The sequence below is a fragment of the Nicotiana tabacum genome, chromosome 4 (genome assembly GCF_000715075.1).
Source record: "Nicotiana tabacum cultivar K326 chromosome 4, ASM71507v2, whole genome shotgun sequence".
Lineage (NCBI taxonomy): Eukaryota > Viridiplantae > Streptophyta > Magnoliopsida > Solanales > Solanaceae > Nicotiana > Nicotiana tabacum.
Window position 1 is genome coordinate 21,656,314 of NC_134083.1, and position 23,367 is coordinate 21,679,680.

The 23,367-nt window shown below is 36.2% G+C and overlaps 2 protein-coding genes across 3 annotated transcripts; both read left to right on the forward strand.

Moving 5' to 3' along the window:
* Nucleotides 1-7,999: 7,999 nt before the first annotated feature.
* LOC107811210 (topless-related protein 4) lies at nucleotides 8,000-18,238 on the forward strand. Of its 2 annotated transcripts, XM_016636096.2 has the most exons (26): nucleotides 8,000-8,238; nucleotides 8,398-8,516; nucleotides 8,642-8,821; nucleotides 8,926-9,039; nucleotides 10,527-10,685; nucleotides 10,804-10,981; nucleotides 11,104-11,224; nucleotides 11,418-11,533; nucleotides 11,780-11,948; nucleotides 12,051-12,160; nucleotides 12,251-12,320; nucleotides 12,828-12,901; nucleotides 13,005-13,100; nucleotides 13,188-13,283; nucleotides 13,851-13,978; nucleotides 14,065-14,299; nucleotides 14,385-14,549; nucleotides 14,620-14,718; nucleotides 14,986-15,129; nucleotides 15,766-15,876; nucleotides 16,004-16,183; nucleotides 16,285-16,413; nucleotides 16,530-16,625; nucleotides 16,959-17,147; nucleotides 17,402-17,562; nucleotides 17,657-18,238. In XM_016636096.2, exons 2-26 carry the CDS (start codon nucleotides 8,437-8,439, stop codon nucleotides 17,853-17,855), a joined length of 3,399 nt encoding a protein of 1,132 aa, XP_016491582.2. In that variant the 5' UTR covers nucleotides 8,000-8,238; nucleotides 8,398-8,436; the 3' UTR covers nucleotides 17,856-18,238. The 2 variants fall into 2 exon arrangements, with proteins under 2 accessions (XP_016491582.2, XP_075107634.1); XM_075251533.1 differs by lacking the exon at nucleotides 14,620-14,718.
* Nucleotides 18,239-20,152: 1,914 nt separating this feature from the next.
* Nucleotides 20,153-22,362, forward strand: LOC107811211 (phosphatidylcholine:diacylglycerol cholinephosphotransferase 1). The gene is made up of 3 exons (XM_016636097.2): nucleotides 20,153-20,748; nucleotides 20,947-21,084; nucleotides 21,889-22,362. Exons 1-3 carry the CDS (start codon nucleotides 20,353-20,355, stop codon nucleotides 22,267-22,269), a joined length of 915 nt encoding a protein of 304 aa, XP_016491583.1. The 5' UTR covers nucleotides 20,153-20,352; the 3' UTR covers nucleotides 22,270-22,362.
* The last annotated feature ends 1,005 nt before the right edge of the window (nucleotides 22,363-23,367 follow it).

Here is a 23,367-nt window from a genome sequence, read left to right on the forward strand (position 1 = left end):
TTTTCATGTATATTTCATTATCAAGTGTGCCATAAAAGTAGGTTGTAACCACATCCATTAAATGCATGCCAAGCTTTTCATGGACAACAAAACTAATGAGATAGCAAAATATTATTGCATCCATAACAGGTGAATATGTCTCTTCATAATCGACATCAGGCCTTTGTGAAAATCCTTGTGCAACAAGGCGTGCCTTATATCTTTGTACCGCATTTCTCTCACATACAAAGACTCATTTATAGCCAACAAGCTTTACACCATTTGGTGTTTGGACTACATGACCGAAAGCTTCACGTTTCACGAGTGAATCTAACTCAGATTGGATTGCTTCTTGCCATTTTGGCCAATCAAATCTTTGTCGACATTCTCCAACAGATTGAGGTTCAAGATCCTCATTATCTTGCATAATACTAGATGCAACATTGTATGAAAAAATATAATCCACCACTATATTCAATCGATTTAACTTTGTCTCAATATCGATTGGATTTATTGATAGTTCGTTATTTTCTTGAGTCTCAGGCTCATTGATTTCCTCATGAATCTCAAGATTGGTGAAATCACTAGTTTATTTATGAGACTCATTCATAGTGTCACCTTGATCATTTATTTTTCTTTTCTAGGATTTCGATCCTTAGAACCCAATGGTCTGCCACGCTTTAGGCGTGTTTTTGACTCATTAGCTATGAAACTAGAAGATTGTCCAACAGGGGCATCAATACGGATTGGAACATTCTCTACAAGGATATGTGATTTCGTTATCCTTTTCAGATCCATAAATGCATCTGGCATTTGATTTGCTATTTTCTGCAAATGGATAATCTTTTGCACTTCTTTTTACCAAATAGAGGCAAGTGGATCAAGATTAGGTAATGATGGATTTTTTCACAAAATTTCTCGTTTGGTTTCACCATTTTCTCCCCCTAATTTTGGGAAAAATGTCTTATCGAATCGACAATTTGCAAATCGAGCAGTGAACAAATCTCCCGTTAATATTTCGAGGTAGGGAATAATAGATGGCGATTCAAACCCAACATATATTCCTAACCTTCTTTGGGGACCCATCTTGGTGCTATATAGTTTTGCTATAGGCACATATACTGCGCACCCAAAAATTGTTAAATGGGATATATTAGGTTCATAACTCAAAACTAATTGTACTGAGCAATATTTATGATAACTTATCGGTCTGAGACGAACTAGCATTGTTGCATGCAAAATGGCATGACCCCAAACAGAGTGGGTAACCTCGTTTTCATGAGTAACGGTCTTGCTATCAATTGCAGACGTTTAATCAAAAACTCTGCAAGGCCATTTTGAGTATGAACATGAGCTACAAGATGTTCCACTTTTATCCCAATTAATAAACAATAATCATTAAATTCTTGGGATGAAAACTCAGGAGCATTATTAAGTCTAATAGACTTAATTGGATTATCGAGGAATTGTGTCTGTAGTCGAATTATTTATGCCATTAATTTTGCAAATGCCTGGTTGCGAGATGACAATAGGCACACATGAGACCATCTAGAAGATGCATCTATTAAGACGATAAAATATCTAAACGACCAAACTTCTACATAGGCTCCGTAACTTTTGTAATTGAAACTAGGTGGGTGAATAAGTCCATTAATGTCCCCTTATATACGTTCCAAAAATGTCGGGGACTCAATTCCAACCTTTGTTGGTGATGGTCTAATAATTAAATCACCTTGATAACAAGAAGTGCAAGAAAATTCATTATTTAATAGAATCTTTAAATTCATTAATGGATGCCCATTTGAGTTCTCTATAATTCATCTCATCATAATTGATCCAGGATGTCCCAATCGATCATGCCAAAATACAAAAGTATTGGGTTCAATAACCTTCTGGTTTACGATAGAATGTGCCTCAATTGCACTAATTCTTGTCCAATACAGGCTACAAGATATATATGAGAACTTCTCAATAACCCTTTTTTGGCCAGAGATATTCTTGGTAACGATGAGATATTCAAGATTATTCTCATCTATTATCTCAATATGATATCCATTTCGGCGGATATCTTTAAAACTCAACAAGTTCCTCTTGGACTTGGAGGAGAACGTTGCATTATCTATGATAAGTATTCTTCCCCTAGGCAGAGTTATAGTAACTCTTCTAGAGCCTTCAATTAGATTACTACAACCATAAATTGTAGTAACATCCGCCTTGCACATACTTAAATGAGAGAAATATTTCTTCTCTTTGAATATTGTATGTGTCGTACATGAATCAATTAAACAAAAAATTTTACAATTAAACTTTGATCCAACTTTGCTTTGTGAGGTATCCATATTTGTTTCCCATGATTTGACATACAAAATAAATATAGGAATAAATATTAGTATTTTCAGAGAAAAAGGGAAAAGAAACAAAGTTAAATTAATGATTCAATAATGACCTTTTAATGCAATTTTGAGCAACTCTGATTAGGATACTAATTGATACTAATAACTACTACTCATGCAAAAAAATATGATTACATAATGTTTATTCACTAGCTATTATAAATAAACGAAAATAAAAACCAAACTACTCAATCATCTTTAACCACGGATCCATCACCGATCAAGTAGTTTATTTTTCCATCAGGGTGCTCAAAGGAGCCCCTCCAGAGTTGTCCGTGCAGATTATAGCGCTTGGGTTGAAGGAGCCCCTCCGGAGTCTGTACACACCCCCAGTGAGCGCAGGTACCTACTGAGTGCCGAGTGCTGAGTGACTGAGAGGCATGAGTGATGGTGAGGTATGCCCGAGGGGCTGTATACGAGTGACTGTGAGGTTTGCCTGAGGGGCAGTATATGAGTAATGTTTTGCTCGAGGAGCTGTTTATGATTTCATCATTTTTTTGCTTACTTTGCATTGAGCCTTTGTTTGAAAACTGTTAAAAATATCTTTAATGATTTTTCTGGAACTGGGTTTAAACGAGATGTTTTGATTCAAACCCTGATTTTAAAAGCATGTGGTACTCAGATTTCATGATATGAACTCTATATGCTTATTGCTCGTCACTACTGCTCAGTCTTTATTTATGATTGTTACTTACTGATTTGGCGTACTCACGTTACTCCCTGCACTTTGTGTGCAGATCCAGGTGTAGCTGGATACGGTAGCGGTTGTTTATTATTCCGATTGCAGATTTTTTCGGGGATAGCAAGATAGCTGCCTGGCGATCGCAGCCCTGCTCTTCACCCTATTATCTTCCTTTAGTTGTATTTAGCTATTTTCCAAGCTGAGTTAGTCTTGATATTGTTAGATGGATTGTAGTAGATGTTAATGACTAGTGACACCCCGATGTCGGGCTTTTCTTTTTCGTACTTTTATTTTGATTTGAACACCTTTACGAAGGTTTTTACGCTAAATAGCCTTGAAATTATCTTTGAAATGAGAATATCGGTTTGTTTTGGATTGAGTCGGCTTGCCTAGTTCCATGATAGTCGCCATCACGACAAGTTAGGTTTTTGGGGTCGTGACAGCAAATGTGAAGGAATTGATCGCATGAGCGGGGAAGGTCGTAGGTACGACGCAGACGCTACAGAAGTGGGCTCGCAGAAGTGAGCTGTTGTACGTAGAAGCGAAGGAGGCGGACCTGGGCTTGGTCCTTACCTGCGATATTTTGTCCGCAGAAGCGGAGCCGCAGGTTCGACAGTGGCATCACAGGTGCGAAAACCTCTCGGCAGTGAGGTTCATTTAAGTAGGGAATTTGGCCATTTTTTACTCATTTATTTCATTTCTTGGGCGATTTTGGAGCTTCTTGGAGAGGGGTTTTCACCTAACTATTGAAGGTAAATAATTTCTATCCTATGTAAGTTAAATACATAGATTAAGGGTAGATTTTAACATGTAAAATTGTAAAAATTATGGATTTAGTTGAAAAACCTAGGTTTTGATAAAAATGGGATTTAACCACGAAAATGATTATGAAATTGGGTGAAATTTATTTGAGTTCGTGAGGTTTATGGGTAACAACTATCTTCAAAAATTTCCGAAATTCAGGCACGTGGGCCCGGGGGTAAATTTTAAGAATCTTCCAAATTGGGTTGGGTAATTACTCTAATAGCTAAATTATTAACTTTTGAGCGTATATTGATTATTTTATATGGCATTTGACTAGTTTCGGATTGTTCGGCACCAAGTTGGGTCCTTAGAGTAAATTGTGGCCGGAAAGTGAGCTTTGAGACGAGGTAAGTCTCTTGCCTAACATTGTAAGAGGGAATTTACCCCATAGGTGATTTAAATTAATATTTGATTCAAATTGTGGGGGCTATGTACGCACGATGTGACGAGAGTCCGTGCGTAGCTACTAATTATGCTTAAGTCCGGGTAGTTTAGGACCCAAATCATGAAATACTTGTGATGTTTGTACCCTACTTGTTAATTAAAGTGCCTAAATTATATTGAAACTTGTTAAAGAATTTGTAAAGACCGAATTTCACTTACTTGAGTTTTGGCGGGTCACTTGCCCATTAATAGAGATTGTGCTTCTTTGTGTGTTAGCCTTATAATAGCTTTTAAATCAGATGTTTATAAAGTAATCCCTCTTCTTGTGGAGCGGGCCGAACACCTCAGCAGTATAATAGATGCATTTGTGGTTCGTGCCGCTCGACCCTCGGGAGTGTACACATTGTTCTGGATTGGGCCGTATGACCTCAACATAAATCGTGCGTGTTAATGCTTGGAGTCTGAACACAATTGATATTATTTTCATGAATTGAGAGGTTATAATTATTTAATTGCTTGAGATTTACTTGGAATTAGTATGTGTTAGTGGAAGATTTTTGGAATGTAATATTAGTTAAAGAATTATTTAATCACTGTTGCTATTGTGTTAATATTATTATTCACATTTTCTATGCTTAATTAGCATTCATATATTATATTGTTAGTCTATAGTAAGTATCGATGCCTACCCATCGTCACTACTTCTTCAAGGTTAGACTGGATACTTACTGGGTACATGTTGTTTATGTACCCCCGGTACATTTTTGCACTAGTCGTGCAGGATCTGAGGCAGGTGCATCTGGTAGTCATTCCGGCGCGCACCCTCGATACCCCGAGGCTTAGTGGTGAGCTGCTTTCTAAGTCCGTTCTGCAGCACCCTAAGTCTCTCTTTTGCATTTTATTTTCTGTCTACTCTATTTTAGACAATAGTTTAGTGTTATGTATATTCAACTAGTTGCTCATACACTTGTGACACCAGGTCTTGAAATACATGCTAGTAGACTTTATGATTTTTGGAGCATTTATTTCACTGCATTTGCTCACTTTTTAGTTTTCGCTTTATTTTATTAAATTTTCTACTCCTTATTTTCTTAATAAATGAAATTCAACTACTTGAAAATTTATTAAAAAGAACAATTACATGGTTAGTTCACCGTTGGCATACCTAGCGGCGACGTTGGGCGCCATCATGACCTATAGGAGAAATTGGGTCGTAACAATATTGGAGGCATGAAACGTTGTGAACGTTTTTTCAAGTATATCATAGTCAGTGATACTATCTCCACAAAGTTTCAATTTAGAAGTAATTCTGAACATCGCCGAATTGTATTCAGAAACAGACTTAAAGTCTTGGAGCCTTAGATGAGCCCAAACATATCGTGCTTGTAGAAGTGTGACCAACTTTAAGTTGTCATAACTTTTCTTTAAGCCATTCCACAAAACAAGTTGATCTTTGACTGTGAGATATTCTATTTTCAATCCTTTATCAAGGTGATGGCACAAGAAAATCAAGGCCTTAGCACAGTCTTGGGTAGATGCTTTATTTTTATCTTTAATAGCGTCTCCAAGACCCATTGCATCTAAATGGATTTCAACATCCAACACCCATGCCATATAGTTCTTGCCCGGAATTTCAAGGGCAACGAACTTTCTTTTCATAATATCAGTTATAATTAAAATAGGAGAAAAATTATACCCTAGTCTTCTCAAAAAGCTTTCTGAGATGGTAGAGTCTCGTGCTGATAACATATTATTGAATAATAGAAAATAAAGTAAAACAAGAGGAATTTAAAGGGAGATAATTAATAAACTTTTCTCCATATTATTCTTCAAGTGTTTGGGCCTATTTATAGGTACTTTTGCATGAAAGTATTTGGCCACTTGTCCAAAGTCTTGACACTTGTTGAAAATGCTTTGCCATTTGTTGAAAATCTTGACATTTGTTGAAAAGGTTTTGACACTCGTTGAAAGTTTTACATTTGTTGAAAGACCCTTTCACTTGTTAAGGACCATGCCACTTGACCATAATTTGCTCCAAAGTAATTTCATAATACATTAACGTTCGCTCTTAATATTATTTATAACATCAATAAATAATTTTCAACGTCGAACTGATTCGGCTTTAGCCTTTTCTAATTTTACTTTATTTTAAGTGACAACAGTCTGTATGGTATTGTAGTAAACTTGTCACGGGTTTGTTTTTGACTTTGACTTATAGGTACATTGATTTTGAGTGGGACAATTTTTTTTTACTTAATTTATTAGGTTTAAATACGAAGCATGCAGACTTTATGAAAATGATTCTTAATTAGAGTAGAAGATAGACTTGAAGATCAATTATTTCTTTGACCGCATCTTGTATTTGTGCGAGTTTGTAATATAAGACGATTAATTTCCCACGCTCAAATCAAATGCAAACGAGAAATTGTACAAAAAGAATGTATGTCGAATTTAAAAGTAGAGCATGTGTTTTCCACTTTCTTTTTTTGGGGAAAATCAAATCATAAAATTAATTGTCTTTTCTGATATTCCCAATTACTCCCTCCGGTCCACAATAAGTGACCAATTTAGTTTTTTATTTTAGTCCAAAATAAGTGTCTATTTATATAATCAAGAAAAAATTCAATTTATTTTTCCAAAATTACCCTTATGTATGTATCCCTAAAAAGTCTTTTACTCCTCACATTAATTATGCTGCAACATTTAATTAAGGATAATTTAGTCACACTACCTATTTTTGTCTAGAAATTTATATTTCCTTAATAGGTGTGCCCAAAGCAAATTGATCACTTATTGTGGATCGAAGGGAGTATTTGGTTTAGCGTGTTGGAACTAATTCTATCAACATCTAAGAATCTAAAGGCCTTCTATTTTTACTTTTTCTTTCTAATAAAAGATAAAGTTGAAAATTTATAAAATTACCAAATTTGATGATTTTGTAAAAAAAAAAAATACACTACTGTGCAAATGTGCAATTACTCATTTAGAGATATAAACAAAAGTTTTTATGAAAATGAATTAGAATCATTGACGAGAGAATCTAAATTTTGTTTTCTCATATTAAATCAACAAGTTATAGGGGTTAGTAAGCCAATTAAAGAGTAGACACATGTATATATCCATATTTATGCAAATAATTTTGTACATGCTCTCATATTGGAAAGTTTTCTTGCTCTCATAGGAAATGAATTTCAAATCGTGAAAAATATATATAAAAAAATTCTTTATTATGATTTTTTCATATTTAAAATTATATTCGAAACTTTTTGTTAAAAATAAACGGATCCTTTTCAACCGTAAACGTCGTACTATTCAATTATCATACATTTATGCTAAAACATTCATTTGCGGAAAAACTAGATACTCTGTGTTTATAGCATAAGTAAAGCTAATAATTGAAGAAAGTGGGGACCACCATTTAATCAGATCAAATTATTAAAGCACATTCAAGAATAGTCCTTGGTCGTTGTACCCTTATTATACCTTCTACCTTTCCCATTCAAACACGCAAAACTTACCGCTGATAAGTCATCACACTTATCATCAACTGTTCTTTTTCTTACTTATCATTAATGGAATCCTATATCGATCTGTTATTTTAGTTATCACCTTATTCAAACTATTTTAAATGATAATAACTCATGTCTTATCACACCTTCATACTGCGACGTGGCGAGCTGTAGAACTACTCAAAAGTCGACGCGTTTGGTGGACCAAAATTTCTTGTGTTATCGTTTACTTCACGACTAATGCAGGCGCGTAAGGAACATTCTCGCTACACTTTCTCCATTTTCAAATAAAAAGCAGTGCGAGAGTGAAAGAAGCAGCACAAAATTAGATTAGATTAGAAAGAGAAAGACGAGGGTAAGGAAAAAAGTAAGGAAAAAGACGGAGGCCCACCGCAAAAGCCCAAAAAAACCTCACCTTCTTCTTCTTCGTCGTTGTCTGCTTCCTTCTGCAAATCCCGATCTGTACGTGTTTATTGCTGAATTCAAGGTATACTTTGATATTAATTTTGGTTCTATTTTTTGTGGTTGTTTAATTGTCGCGTGTGTTTTTCCAATTGTGTTTGGTGCATGTTTGTTCATTGGTTTTTTGATTCGACTCGATCGGTCGTGAAAACCCTAAATTGATTTGCCTATGGCGGTTGTTAAGGTGGATCTAGGTACGAGGTTAGTTTGATCAGTCAACGTGATGACTTCGTTGAGCAGAGAACTGGTGTTTCTTATACTTCAGTTCTTAGATGAAGAGAAGTTCAAGGAAACAGTTCACAGGTAAAGACTGCTCCTTTTTGCTCTTTCTGTTTCTAGTTTTTATTTTGGTAATAATTCTCCTTGTTAGTAATTTTAATTTTTAAAAGGATTTTTGGTTGTTTTATGTTGTCTGTTTCTGATTAAAGGTTGGAGAAGGAGTCGGGCTTCTTCTTCAACATGAGGTACTTTGAGGATTCGGTTACTAATGGAGAGTGGGATGATGTGGAAAAGTATCTATCTGGTTTTACTAAGGTAGATGATAACCGCTACTCCATGAAAATATTTTTTGAGATCAGAAAACAGAAGTATCTTGAAGCACTCGACAGGTACTACCGGCTCTTATGGCGCCTTATTCTCCATGTTGATTTTTAGCCGTTTCGTTGTTGATTTGATTTGGGTGATTTTTTTTAATTTCTTTTTGTTGTTGCAGGAATGATCAAGCAAAGGCTGTGGAGATTCTAGTGAAAGATCTGAAAGTATTTTCCACATTTAATGAAGATTTGTTTAAGGAAATAACACTACTCTTGACGTTGCAGAATTTTAGGTATAATTTTTTTATGTTGGTGTAATTTAAGAGGGTAGTGGTTGTTACAGTGAAGAGATGCTAGCATTCATGATTTGGTGTGTAGTTTTCTTTGGTTGAGAAATTGAGAAGTACTAATTGAGCAAAATTGTTTATTCAGCATGAATGCAGAATGGCTGTTTTCCCGGCAATCTGCTTTTTATATGTTTGGTATATAAATGGCTATAAGTAAGCAGGTTTGCTGTGAAGTGGACAATTTCCTTCTTGGATTTTGATCTACACGGGTACGGGCGTAGATCTAGATGTCGGATTCATCATCACCTAAATGTTATCTTAAGATTCGGGTTGTGGAAAGGTCAAAGGAGTATAGGTGTCGAGATACGGCTATAAATGTATAGTACAACATAGATAAGTTTATATTTCGATAAATAGTTGAATTCATTGAACTAAAACTAGTTTAATTAAATTCCTATTAATACCTAGTAAGATATCTCATGTAATAGCACAGTGTTCTAGCAGTGTTCTAGTACTATGTGAATATATATACACACACGCATGCGCACACACACATGTTTCCATATATCTAAAAACCCAAAAAACAGAAACCAAAAAGCCATCAATCCGATACTTTTTTGCCCTAGTCTCAATCAAAGCACCCAAGATAAGTTGACCAAATCCAATGCGTATCCCACACGCGCACCAAATCGTGTTGGATTGATACGTTGCTGCAAGGGGATATGAAGAATCTGTGCGACATAGATTTAGGAGATCTTGATGATCTGGCTTTGGTTTCCTTTATTCGGCCCCGCTTTTATTTGCATTAAAGCCAAAAGTCGTCCCTTCGCCTTTTTGAATTTGGAAAGAGATACTTAAGAATTTAGTTATAATCTGATTGCTTCGGTGCAACTACTATCAAAGATTACACAGCTAGTTTATTTCTTGTTTCGCGGGGAGGTTTGATATGGTACTGATTACGTCCTACTCTAGATGAAAGGTTGCTAGGTCCATTCTATTAAGTGATCTCTGTGTTGTCCGGATAAAAAGGGGCAGTCCAGTGCACTAAGCTTTTGCTATGCGTCGGGTCTGGGAGAGGGCTAGACCACATTGGGTCTTATGTAAGCAGCCTTACCTTGTATTTCTGTAAGAGGCTGTTTCTGCGTTGCATTTCTGCAAGAGGCTCTTTCAGCGGTTTGAATTTATAACATTTGGATGGGTTGGCAAAATAATTTTGTTACTTGTATATATCCTGACTTTCTTGGGGCTTGCACTTTTGCTCGACAAAGTTGTATAAAGAAGAAAATGGTTAATTGGGAAAAGAAAAAAGACCTTTCTCATAATTGTAAGGTTTCTATATTAATATGCTAGTATCTCTCTGCCTTTAGTATTGTTAACTGTGGGACAGGAAATTATCTGTTGGCGAGCAGTTGGTTATGTTCTTTTCCTTCCCGTCTATCTTTCATTGCTTATTTCGTGATAAAAAATTTATGGTGGAAAATTTTTAATGCTAGGGAGAATGAGCAGCTTTCTAAGTATGGAGATACCAAGTCTGCTAGGGCTATAATGCTTGTTGAGCTAAAAAAGTTGATCGAGGCAAATCCTCTTTTCCGAGACAAGCTTCAGTTTCCTAGCTTAAAGAACTCAAGGCTGCGGACATTGATAAACCAGAGGTGAGCAAGGAACACACTTATCCTTTTACACTGTGTTTCTCAACAACAGAAGAGTCTGTTTTTTCTTCTGGCCAAGTTTAAGTGTTTATCATTATTATTCCTTTCTATTGTTTTGCAGTTTAAATTGGCAGCATCAGCTATGCAAGAATCCGAAGCCCAATCCTGACATAAAAACTCTCTTTGTGGACCATGCCTGTGGGCAAGCAAATGGTGCTCGGGCTCCTTCTCCAGTTGCTAATCCCATTATTGGTGCTATGCCTAAAGTAGGTGGTTTTCCACCTATTGGCGCCCATGGAGTATGTGTTCCTTAAAACAACTACCTCCTCTCTTTCTTTCCCCTTTTTATAAATAATATAAGCTCACTTAGAACATTTTTAAACTTCTTTTTGAAACTATTCTTGTTTCTTTGTCTCGAAAGCCGTTCCAGCCAGCACCAGCACCTATTGCTTCACTTGGAGGATGGATGGCTAATCCACCCTCTATGCCACACCAAGCTATTTCAGGAGGACCAATAGGCTTAAGCCCTCCTGTTAATGCCGGTAATTTTGGTTTTCCTACTAATGAGTGTCATTTGAGTGTTTATATCTGTTTCCTATTGCAATATCAGTGTTAACATCTAATTTTACAGTTCTAACGATTGAAAAAAACATCTAATTTTATGGTTCTTCTTTTCCTACTGTTTTTCCCTCTGGCTAATCTGTTGACTTGTTTTGTCTGTGTGCAATACGATAGCATCCATGCTAAAGCATCCTAGGACTCCTCCTGCTAATAATCCAGCATTGGACTACCAAACTGCAGATTCTGAGCATGTGCTGAAGAGGCCAAGACCCTTTGGGATGTCAGAAGAGGTATGTAATATGCCATTTACACTCTTTCTCTCTCCTTTGTGGGTGTGGGGGTGGGGTGTCATTTTATTTCTTGGGTTAGTTCGTAGTTCTGCAGCTCTTGAGATACTTTTGTTGGAGTAAGGGAATTATTAACTCCTGATATAGACTTTACTTCTCCTTTTTATATCATCTCATCTTAAAATGTCAAACTGTGCTTGAGAATGGGATATCCGGTATTCATTTCTTGGTCTAAATGGACGTCTGCAGGTCAATAATCTCCCCGTCAACATCTTCCCTGTCACATATCCTGGTCAGAGCCATGCTCATAATTTGTATTCTTCTGATGACTTACCCAAGACTGTCGTGGTGAACTTGAACCAAGGGTCTGCTGTTAAGAGCATGGATTTCCATCCTGTGCAACAAACCCTTCTTCTTGGTCAGCTTTCCATGTTACTGAATTATCTAAATACATGTTGCTTTTCACTCTAAGCATGTGATGTTTTATCTTTCTGAAGATTGCGCTTGTCTACCTTTTCAGTTGGAACAAACCTTGGCGACATTGCTATATGGGAGGTTGGTGGCAGGGAGAGGCTTGCATTTAAAAATTTCAAAGTTTGGGAGATAAGTAATTGTTCAATGAATCTTCAGGTTAGTGTATCTTTACAGAGTATTTGATTGAACTTTTAAGGGCCTCCTTCCAATTTTGGTAGATTTTAATTTCCTCTTTCTTACTTATAGGCTTCTTTAGCGAATGAATATACTGCTACAGTCAACCGTGTGATGTGGAGTCCTGATGGGAACCTTCTTGGTATGTAATAATCATCCTTCCTGTCATTTTGAGTGAGGATTTTTTCTTGGGTGGAGGCATTATGATAGGGCTGCTGCTATGGAGAGAGTAATTGTAGTCTGCAGAATTTTTGATGGACTGAGAGCTCATTGTTAAATTTTAAAAAACTCTCTACTATATCATTTGGTTTTCAGGTGCTAAGAGGAGATTATGGATGGATTCATATTTGGTAAAATTAAGTATAGTTGTATGAAATGCTTTTATATACCCAAAACCATCTTGGTTTACATTAGTAGCATGGACGAGAATAGCATGGACTAGAATAGAAATTTCTAGCCACATACATGTCGAAAAAGTGCATAAGTAGGATTCGAGTATGACAAGTTTTTCCCACTCCATAAGATTTTGTGAAAGTGAATTGAACCACTATTTTCTGTTTTAGTATGTGATATTACAAATGAAATTTATAAGGTCAGTGGTTTCTGTTATTTAATCATGCTATTTTCTTGATTTTCAATGTTGATCCAGGTGTTGCGTATTCTAAGCACATAGTTCATCTATACTCCTACCATGGTGGTGATGATTTGAGAAACCACCTTGAGGTTTGTGTTGATCTTAAGGTTTCAGTTCTATTAAGCTTTATTTGTCTGAGATCTTGTCACCATCTTATAAGCAACTATTACCTGATCTTTTTTTTCTTTCTAGATTGATGCCCATGTTGGCAATGTTAATGATCTTGCTTTCTCTCATCCAAACAAACAATTATGCATCATAACTTGTGGAGATGACAAGGCTATCAGGGTATACATTGTTGTTAGTTGTCAGTCTTCTAAAGCTGAATTTAAATTATCAAAGGGTCTCATTTTGGAGTCTTTGGTGTTCACACAGGTGTGGGATGCTGCCACTGGATCTAAGCAATATACTTTTGAGGGCCATGAGGCGCCTGTCTATTCTGTGTGTCCTCACTATAAGGAAAACATTCAGGTACCATCTAATTTGTACATCCATAGAATCAGAATGATGAGATATATATGGATTGTTGGTTGCAGTTCATTTTAATGGAAGATTTTTAAGATTTTTTGTGGACGACGGAAGAGTGTGAAATTGATAGGGGAACATCCTATGCATGTTTATCTCCCTCCCCCAAAAAAATGTGGACAACCATTACAAGAGAAAATGTAATGTCAACAAATGTTTCTATTTTTGCTAAGATACGCTTTTGGGCATCGCTGTTTACCTTTGTGGCCACTGCATATTTTTAAACTTGCATTAATCAACGCTGAATTAGGATGTGTTTTTTATTCTAATCTTGTTTTTCTGCTTACTGTTTAGGCATCTTTGTAATTATATCTTGAAAACATTTTTTAGACATAAAACTTTGTGTAGCTTCAACTATCTGATACGCTATGTTGCTAGGCATGTCCACAGAAGGACAAGGAACTTTTGTGTATTTTCCTAATGAGTTTTGTTTTGAGAGAGTTCCTTCGATTTTATCTATCCTACTCATCAAATCTTTTTTCTTTCTCATCAAAGTCTTCTTTTTTGTGTTAGTTCATTTTTGCAACTGCGGTTGATGGGAAGATCAAGGCTTGGTTGTATGACAACATGGGATCCAGGGTTGATTATGATGCTCCAGGCCACTCATGTACTACAATGGCTTATAGTGCTGATGGAGCAAGGTAGGAATCTAGTTAGTGGCCTTTGCTCTTGGTAATGGTGATAGGTTAAAGTGCCTAAGTATATTTTCTTTTTCCAAAAACTGTAGGCTCTTTTCTTGTGGCACCAGTAAAGATGGTGAATCATACCTTGTGGAGTGGAATGAAAGTGAAGGTGCTGTTAAACGTACCTATATTGGTCTTGGGAAGAGATCTGTCGGGGTGGTGCAGTTTGATACAACAAAAAACAGATTCTTGGCTGCTGGTGATGAGTTTGTAATCAAATTCTGGGACATGGATAATACAAACCTCTTAACAAGCATAGATGCTGAGGGCGGATTACCAGTATGTAGTTAAAATCTTATTACTACTTTGAAGGTTATTGTGTAAAATGTCAAGCACTTTTAAAAATATGCAAATTCACCTTTAGGCATCTCCATGCATCCGGTTTAGTAAAGAAGGGACACTTTTGGCTGTATCAACCAGTGAGAATGGTGTTAAAATACTGGCAAATGCTGATGGTGTTCGCCTGATCCGTGCTATTGAAAGCCGTGCTCTTGATCCCTCCAGAGTTCCTCCTGGCGCTGTTGCGAAGGTATATTTGTTTGGTGGCATCAGTATTAGTTTAAGACTATTATTTCATTTTATATTTTAACTCTTGGCAGGCACCCATGATCAGCACATATGGTGCTTCTAGTTCCACTGCTGGAACTAGTATGAGTATTGCAGATAGAACTGCGCCAGTGAACGCCGTTGTTCAGCTGGTAGGTTTTTCTACTTAGCTTATGCGGTTGAAAGAGTCGGTTTCAAAGCTGCTGGGTTTTCACTGAATAACATTCTTTACTTATTTTAAATTAAATGGTATCAGCTCTTATTTTGTTAATGTTTGCATGTGCAAGATATTTTATGTTCATTCTAATTAAATGGTGTCAGCTCTTGTTATGTTTATGTTTCCATGTGCAAGATATTGTATGTTCATCAATTTGAACTCTTTGAATATTTTCTTGACTATGTCTAAGACTACCTTTCAGAATGGAGATAATCGCAGCCTGCAAGATGCCAAGCCCAGGGTTTCTGATGAGCTGGAGAAATCCAAAATTTGGAAACTGACTGAAATTAGTGAACCTGCTCAAGTTCGTTCCTCGAGGCTTCCAGATAGTCTACTGTCCGTGAGAGTAAGCATATGGTTCCTTTCTGTTGCTTATTTGTTTTATTTCTTCTGCTTGTGGGTGAGGTGTCTAGGAGTTCACTGTTAGCTAGTTGTTCCCGAACAAGTTTTTGTCCGGTCAATTTATTTTACTGGAAAGAAACAATTGGTAACTACACTGGTTTTGTAAATTAGGTTTCATAACTACTCCAGTGTTGTCAAAGGCATGCTTAAAGCGCGCTTAAGCCCTAAAGCGAGGCTCAAAACATGTTGAGCGATTCGCCTTGGTTTGCGGGCGCTTCACTGTCGCATCAAGACTCCAAGGCATACTTTTCCTAGCCAATGAGTGTAATCCTGAAAAGGCGACACTGAACAATTGATATTTCACTTTATCGTAATTTCTTTTCAATTTTTTTTGTCCATATATTTGTTATTCATGCTTATAATTATTGGTCTTGGACTACATATACATATTTTTACTTTTTCTTCAGTTGCGCCTTTTTTCATTAAAACCCATGTTGTATTTGCGCTTTGCGCTTAAAACCCCAACAAGCATTAGAGCTTTTTTGCGCTTTTCGCCTTTGATCTACTATCAAGTTTATATTTCAGATATCTAAACTAACTTGACGTATTCTGGATATACTTTTTTATTTGCTCTATTCAGATTATTAGATTAATGTATACAAATTCTGGAGGTGCAATTCTGGCTTTGGCATACAATGCTGTACACAAACTTTGGAAATGGCCACGGAATGAGAGGAATGTTACGGGAAAGGTACTTAGGACTTTTTGTTTGAGGTTCTTTTTCTCTTCCCATATTCCATATTCAATTATCTTTTTTTCCCCTTTACCTTGATCGTTAATGTTTCTTTCTGAAGACCTTTCGCAATACATCTCTCCAGGCATCTACTGTTGTCCCGCCTCAATTATGGCAACCTTCCAGTGGAATTCTGATGACAAATGATATAAGCGAGACAAACCCCGAAGAAGCTGTTCCGTGCTTTGCACTTTCCAAGAATGACTCGTATGTTATGTCAGCATCTGGTGGAAAAATTTCCTTGTTTAACATGATGACCTTTAAGGTATTCATAAACCAATGTTCCTGGCTTGGTTGTATAGCTTGTGTATCGGTGTGATTGGCGGTGATTAATATTAGGGTTAACGTGCACTTAATGCCTTGCAGACAATGACAACTTTCATGCCCCCTCCACCTGCAGCAACTTTTCTTGCCTTTCATCCACAGGATAATAACATTATTGCTATCGGAATGGAGGACTCTTCGATACAAATCTACAATGTTCGCGTTGATGAGGTCCTGAAATAAATTAAGACTAAATATCATACAGATATGTGATGTGTGCATAATGTGATGAATTACTTTTTGCTTTTATGCGACAATTTAGTTCACTGTGTGAATAAAATCTACAGGTGAAAAGCAAACTTAAAGGTCATCAGAAGAGAGTAACTGGCTTGGCCTTCTCTAATGTTTTGAATGTTCTGGTATCATCCGGAGCTGATGCTCAGGTAAATCCCGAGTTCTACTTAGAAATTCTGCAGGACCCAGATTTTACTGTTGGGACTTTAGGGACTTTGAGTGATGCTTTTGTGATTGGCGCTTAAGAAAGTTCAGTAGGTGATAAGAGTGTAGAATTTCTCATAAAAATAAAGAAGCTTTCTACCTTGTCATTCTTATTATCTGTCTATGGTGGAAAAGTTAAAACACAGCAGCTTCCTTCCAAAATTGTTTCTCTTGGTTTCTTCAGAATATTTCCATCCTGTAATGTATTCGAGTGCGACATCTGTAGTGTGGCATGAATGTCTCTTTTTAACTGTGTTTCTTACCTTTACACTCTTCAGCTTTGTGTTTGGAGCATGGATGGCTGGGAGAAGAAAGCCAGCAAGTTTTTGCAGATTCCCTCTGGTAGAGCAATAAATCCTCTTGCTCAGACACGCGTTCAGTTCCATCAAGATCAGACGCACTTGTTGGTTGTTCATGAAACGCAAATAGCTATATATGAGGCATCAAAGCTTGAATGCGTGAAGCAGGTTTGTAAGGCATACATCTGGTTTACGTTTTGCTTTGCTCTTGGTGGGTTACGATAATGTTATGTCCTATTTTATTGGGCAAACATTATATTGTTGCATGGTGGGAGATAGTTCTATGTTTTTTCAGATAAATAGACTGTAATCACGCAAACTTGGAATTATCATCAAAATTATTGCTGTTAGTCATTGTATGTTTGTCTGATCTGATCAACTCAAGAAAGGAGGTTGAACTCATTCAAAGTCTTTCGTTGCAGTGGGTTTCACCAAATGTTGCAATTACTGATGCGACGTACTCGTGTGATAGCCAGTCAATTTATGCAAGTTTTGATGATGGAAGTGTGAGTATCTTTACTGCTGCAGCACTCAAACTGAGGTGTCGAGTGAATCCTGCTGCCTATTTGCCTTCTAACCCAAGGTATGAATCATATCAGGGACAACAGACTAAAACTTGGTTTAGTTTCACATTCTCTCATGTTTGTCCTCTTGTTGTCTGATGATTTTCTTGACAGCTCCCGAGTGTATCCACTTGTCATTGCTGCTCATCCATCTGAAGCAAACCAGTGCGCAGTAGGACTTACTGATGGCGGAGTGTATGTGCTTGAGCCTCTGGAATCGGAAGGTAAATGGGGTACGCCGCCTCCAAATGAAAATGGTGTTGCCGCTGGCATAAGCTCTGCTGCCACTGGTCTTGATCAAGCATCAAGGTAGTTGTTCACAGTGCCTCTCTGATGCAACTTTTTAATATGCCCATCAAGTGCTCTTGTACTATATTTTCGAGGGAGCTGTAGATTTTCAGATCTAGGATACACCTGACACCAGTGATGAGAAGATTGGTGCCGTCTCCAGTTGGAAGCTGAGACACTACGGAAATCAGTATTCATTTATACAAGGGTTCAAGGAAAGCCAAAATGTTGATATTCATAGGTAAAGGAATAGGTAATCAGTTCAACCTCTGAGAAATTTTGCCTGTAAGTTTTTTCTGTTCTAGAACTAAACTATGGCAGTGTAATTATTAACAGCTCCAGAAAGTCAGTCACCTATCGGCATTATCAAGCGTGACATTTCAACAAGGAACTAAATCAGGTTAAAAAGCGCACTTTTTTCCGAATGATATTAAAGGTAATAAACTTTGTAAAAGGAAGTAATAAATTAAGTACAAAAGCGGTAGTACTGTATAAAAGTTATAGTAGTGTTAAATTAAGGGAAAAACATAACAGTAGCGATATATAAATGGTATAGCGAATCTTATTTTTCAAAATAATTAAAAGGTTCAAATTTGGAAAAGGAAACAGAAAAACCTTATCATTTTAACTGCTTTAGTTATACAAGTAGTACTATATTTCACTTATTTACATTTTCTTTATAAAATTTACCAACTAAACTATTTAAAAGGAAATGGCTTCTTAACCGAGGTAAGTTCTTCATTTACATAATAGATCAACTTACTTTTTGTTATTCTTTTTGTCCTTTTCTTTTAATTTTTCTTTTTGTTCTTTTTAGTAATTATCAATTCCTCAAACGACTAATTTGAGAAAATTTCTCTTTCACTTTAAGAGAGTGCATGAAAAGAAGAAAAACAACACATGGGAGAGGTAGAAAGAGTGCAAATGCATGGGGACAACGACAAAATGTAGTGACATTGTGATAACATCCATCCATCGTATTATAGTACTTCTTCGCTAAGTGATTTTTTTATTTTTTTGTGGTTCATAATTTTTTTTTTCTTCCGATATCAAGAAAAAATTAATTTCTTCTTTTCAAAGTTATCCTTAAAGTAAAGAGCCTATAAGTAATGTGCTATATTTACAATAAACAAATTAAGGTTAATATGATGAATTTCATTGTTAATTAATACGATCACTTAAAATGGACTGAAAAGCGTGTGTTATATATAGACCGGAGACAAAAATTGAAGAAACAAATTACTAACGTACTAGTCTGTATTTAATATGTACTCTATATTGTATTAATAGCGGCTGGATCCCGCCGGACCAATATCCCATAAAACATTATATACAGAGAATAAATACTCCCTTTGTTGTTGTACTGAGAATAAATACTCTTTGTGTTTAAAGAAGATTGACACTATTTTTTTATTAGTGTATTTCAAAATAATTGGCATATTCTATTTCAAAATGATTGGCACGTTGCAATATTTTCTTAACGGGAATATTTTATAGTCACATAAATATTATGACTTATTTAAAATTACAAATTTCATAAGTTTTTTAGCTACACAAATATTATAGCGTAATTAACACCAAAAATTTCAAAAATCTTTATCTTTTTATTAATTTGTACCAAGTCAAATTAAGATAAACAAATTAAAATGGAAGGAGTACGTATTTGTTGCTTTTAATTGTACTAGTCATTTATTACTTCATTTTTCAAATCTACAGTTTTTTCAATTAGGCATTAGTTATTAAGTGAGACACTAAAAGAATACAAATTGGTAGTTCTGACTTCTGATATTAAGCGAGACATGTAAAGAAATACAAATTGGTAGTTCTGACTTCTGATAAGTACTTTACGATTAAAATTATTAAACGTCTGTTTTAAATAGTATAGAAAACAAGCCAGATAATGCGAACAAAACAGAGTAGCATCATATTATTCCTAATGTTTAGATAGATAGATATGTATTTGAATGTTCATCAACTTTTCCAGAAAGTGTTTAAAGGGTTATAATAATCTATAATCTATATCTATAATAATAAGTAAAGTAAAGGCGTAGGAGTGAATCTAAGAAATTGGTTATACTAAAAAAGTTTTAGATCCCAAATAGGAAGTTAGGCAAGTGAGGGTGATGGCCATGCCGTGTAAAGTTTTTTCTTTCCTCTATAATGTACTAACGTGGGTGTCAACCCCCATATTCTATTGAAACAGCGCACCACTTTACGAAAGTTCCTTATTCTACGCGTTTAGAGTCGCGTGTGGAATCTTTAACATCTTCCTTTATTTGGCGTTATAATTAGTCGACAAGTAGGTATCCCTATTGTCCTGCATTTCCAACACTTGTTGTGAAAACTCTATCTATCCCCTTTCCTCTGGTTTCTGCCATAGACATAGACTAAGATCTACAAAATCTCCACGACACCCATCTTTGGATAATCCGTCACTTTTCATTCCCATATTTATATAAATACTACACCTACATTCACTATGTTTTTCTCCGTCTCCGTTTCCGCCATCTCTAACGGCTGCAATGAACGGAGACGCTTGTAATGGTTCTTCCCCTACCCTCAGCAATAGACGTAGCATTAACGGAAAACATAACGGCAAGGAGAAAACTGAACAGAACGGTAAGATTACAGAAATGAAGAAGAAATCGTCGTCGGATTTGGGTGGTTATAATGGGTGGCTAGGTAATGCGTATTTCATGAAGTGGAAGGCGGAGGATGTATTCGGTGTGGTGAAGTACCACCCGATACCGTGTGTCTTTGCTGCTTCGTTGTTGTTTTTCATGGGAGTGGAATACACTCTTCGTATGGTCCCATCTACTTCTCCACCGTTTGATCTGGGATTCATTGTTACGATTCCTCTTAATCGTTTGCTTGCTGCCAAACCCGCTCTCAACACTCTTTTTGCTGGATTAAACACGGTAAACACTTGTTTAAATCTGTGCATGTCTATTTTTTCTTGCTATGTACTGGATCTACAATGTCTGCATTTTTATCGATAGAATTCTACCATAAAATCAAAATTCATTCATTTTTTCTTTTGTGATTTAAGATAGTGTAGGATTATTTTTGGTGGACCTTTTTTTTTTGGTTGACAAATCTACTTTGGGTTTGTTTAGGTGTTCGTGGCTATGCAAACGGCGTACATTTTGGGGACTTTTTTAATAGAAGGGCGGCCGCGAGCGACAATATCGGCGCTGTTCATGTTTACATTCAGAGGCCTTCTTGGATATGCTACACAGCTGCCATTGCCTGAGGTACTTTTTCTTTGCCTTTCCTTTTTTACAGGCTTTATATGTCTTTTGCTTTCAAGCTTTTTTAGAAAAGTATCCTTTCCACTTTAATCGCTTAGATAAAAAGTTAACCGTCTACATTTGACTTAGGATGTTTAAGTTATATACAACATCATTTAAGCTATGTAAACTATGCTAACTGACAGTGTTTGGTCAAATTTACATGTTGTAGCAGATACCTTAGAATATTTTATTTTTAGGACTACAAATTTCATGTTTTAAGGAGGTTTAGTGTATCAGTTGGGTGTCTAAAAAAGTTTTACGCTATGTTACTTATAACTTAAACTCTTGACTAAAATAGCATTTCTTGACGGATTGTCTTGAACTTTCGTGTAGTCTTGTGCTCAAAGAAGCAATTACGTTATGTTTCAAACAATTTTTTTTTTTAAAACAAAAGTAGTAATGCTGAAAGTGTTGCTCTGCTTATATACTACCTTATTTTCCGTAAATAATAAGGGGACCATATGGCCCAACTGCACATTATGTCACGTATCCAACTGTCATTCATATATAGTTTTAGCCTTAATGGGCTTATGTAGCTGTCTAATAAATACGGTACAAGTATACTATTTGCTTGGTGGTAGTTCTGCATTTTTTAAAACATTAAATATGTTTCACTCAGCTTTGAAACTGGCAAGTGGTCACTCTCTTACCATTTATTTAATTACATTACAGGTGCTGCGATAATTTTATTCTACGATTCAATTTAATACTAGTACTAGTATATAAAATGCACTGATAAATCGCTTTCTGATTTTCCAATTGTAGGATTTCTTGGGGTCGGGGGTCGATTTCCCAGTAGGGAATGTGTCGTTTTTCTTGTTTTATTCAGGACATGTTGCGGCCTCCGTGATTGCTTCGCTGGATATGAAACGGATGCAGAGATGGGAATTGGCTCGAGCATTTGACACCTTGAATGTATTGCAAGTGGTGAGGTTGCTAAGCACTAGAGGTCATTACACTATTGATTTGGCTGTTGGAATTGGAGCTGGGATTTTGTTTGATTCTATGGCCGGAAAGTATGTGGAGACTAGGACAAAAGATATTGCTGCAAATGGTACTAATGGGACTACTTATGGTGCTTTTCACGCCACCTCCCCTAAGCACGAGAATGGTGGTGTCAAATATCAAAGTGTATCTTCAAATTAAAAGGTGGGGTGGATTTTATTTTGAGATGTAGAGATAACTTTGGCTTAGTCAATTTGTAATGCACTTCTATTCCAATTAGGTTCTTTGACTGCAGATTACATTTCCCGCCCACCCAAAAAAGAAAATCAACAACAACTCTCCATGCTTTTCTTGATTTTGTTTTGATAACGTTAGCAGCTTGATGTGAATGGTAGTAATGGCACTAATAGTTATTTCACACCTCTTCCCCTAAGCACGAGAATGGTGTCAAATATCAAAGCGTATCTTTAAATTAAAACGTATCCACTCAAACGTGGAGTGGATTTTATCTTGAAATGTAAAGAAAACTTTGTCTTAGTCAATTTGTAGGGTCTTAATGCACTTTTATTCCAATTAGGCTTTTTATTAATGCAGCTTCCCACCACCGTCCACCCCAAAAAAAGAAAAGCAACTCCCCATGTTGTTGTTGTGTATAGGAATTTTCATCTTAACTCCCCATGTTGTATAAAATAAAGAAAAACCTTTGACTATTAAAATTGTTGCTGCATTAGTACTAGACTAGATGTATACAAAGGCGAATCCAGGATTTCGACAACATGGATGCACCGTTGAAAAAAGAAAAAGAAAGGCTTAAGAATAAGAAATTAAAGCAGTAATTTTGAAGGGATTCGATCCCATGAACTTACGTTAGCAAGAAATAAGGGGCCAAAACCAATGAACCCCTTTGCCTCTTTTGATCATGGATTCCATCAAGTGATAATAAGTCATTTTTCGCAAATTATGTACACAATATATTTGATATCGTCGGAGGACCACGGGTTCACGTAAACCACGATTTACACCGTGGATCCGCCTCCGGATGTATACTAATCAGGGCTTTTCAAGGAAATAGACACATTTGTTAATGATTTAAATCTTGACGGGACAATATACCCGTAAGATATTTAAGGTCTTATAAGTTCCCAAAAAAAACTCTTAAGGCGGAGGTCCACAAAGCACGAAGATCACATTATTAGCATGGGGTTCAGGTCTTCTCCGTCCATGAACAGAACCAATTCTTAAATACCAATATCTAATGGAAAACATTGGTAGTAATATCAAAGTTATTCTTAGTTTGAC

What these genes read in the sequence shown, in the direction of transcription:
- LOC107811210 (XM_016636096.2), top strand. Translation starts at nt 8,437, where the DNA reads ATGACTTCGTTGAGCAGAGAACTGGTGTTTCTTATACTTCAGTTCTTA. An exon ending in TGAACGCCGTTGTTCAGCTG is followed by an intron (nt 14,719 to 14,985) that starts GTAGGTTTTTCT and finishes ACTACCTTTCAG; the next exon opens with AATGGAGATAATCGCAGCCT. An exon ending in AGAGGAATGTTACGGGAAAG is followed by an intron (nt 15,877 to 16,003) that starts GTACTTAGGACT and finishes ACATCTCTCCAG; the next exon opens with GCATCTACTGTTGTCCCGCC.
- LOC107811211 (XM_016636097.2), top strand. Translation starts at nt 20,353, where the DNA reads ATGAACGGAGACGCTTGTAATGGTTCTTCCCCTACCCTCAGCAATAGA. An exon ending in TTTTTGCTGGATTAAACACG is followed by an intron (nt 20,749 to 20,946) that starts GTAAACACTTGT and finishes GGGTTTGTTTAG; the next exon opens with GTGTTCGTGGCTATGCAAAC. An exon ending in CACAGCTGCCATTGCCTGAG is followed by an intron (nt 21,085 to 21,888) that starts GTACTTTTTCTT and finishes TTCCAATTGTAG; the next exon opens with GATTTCTTGGGGTCGGGGGT.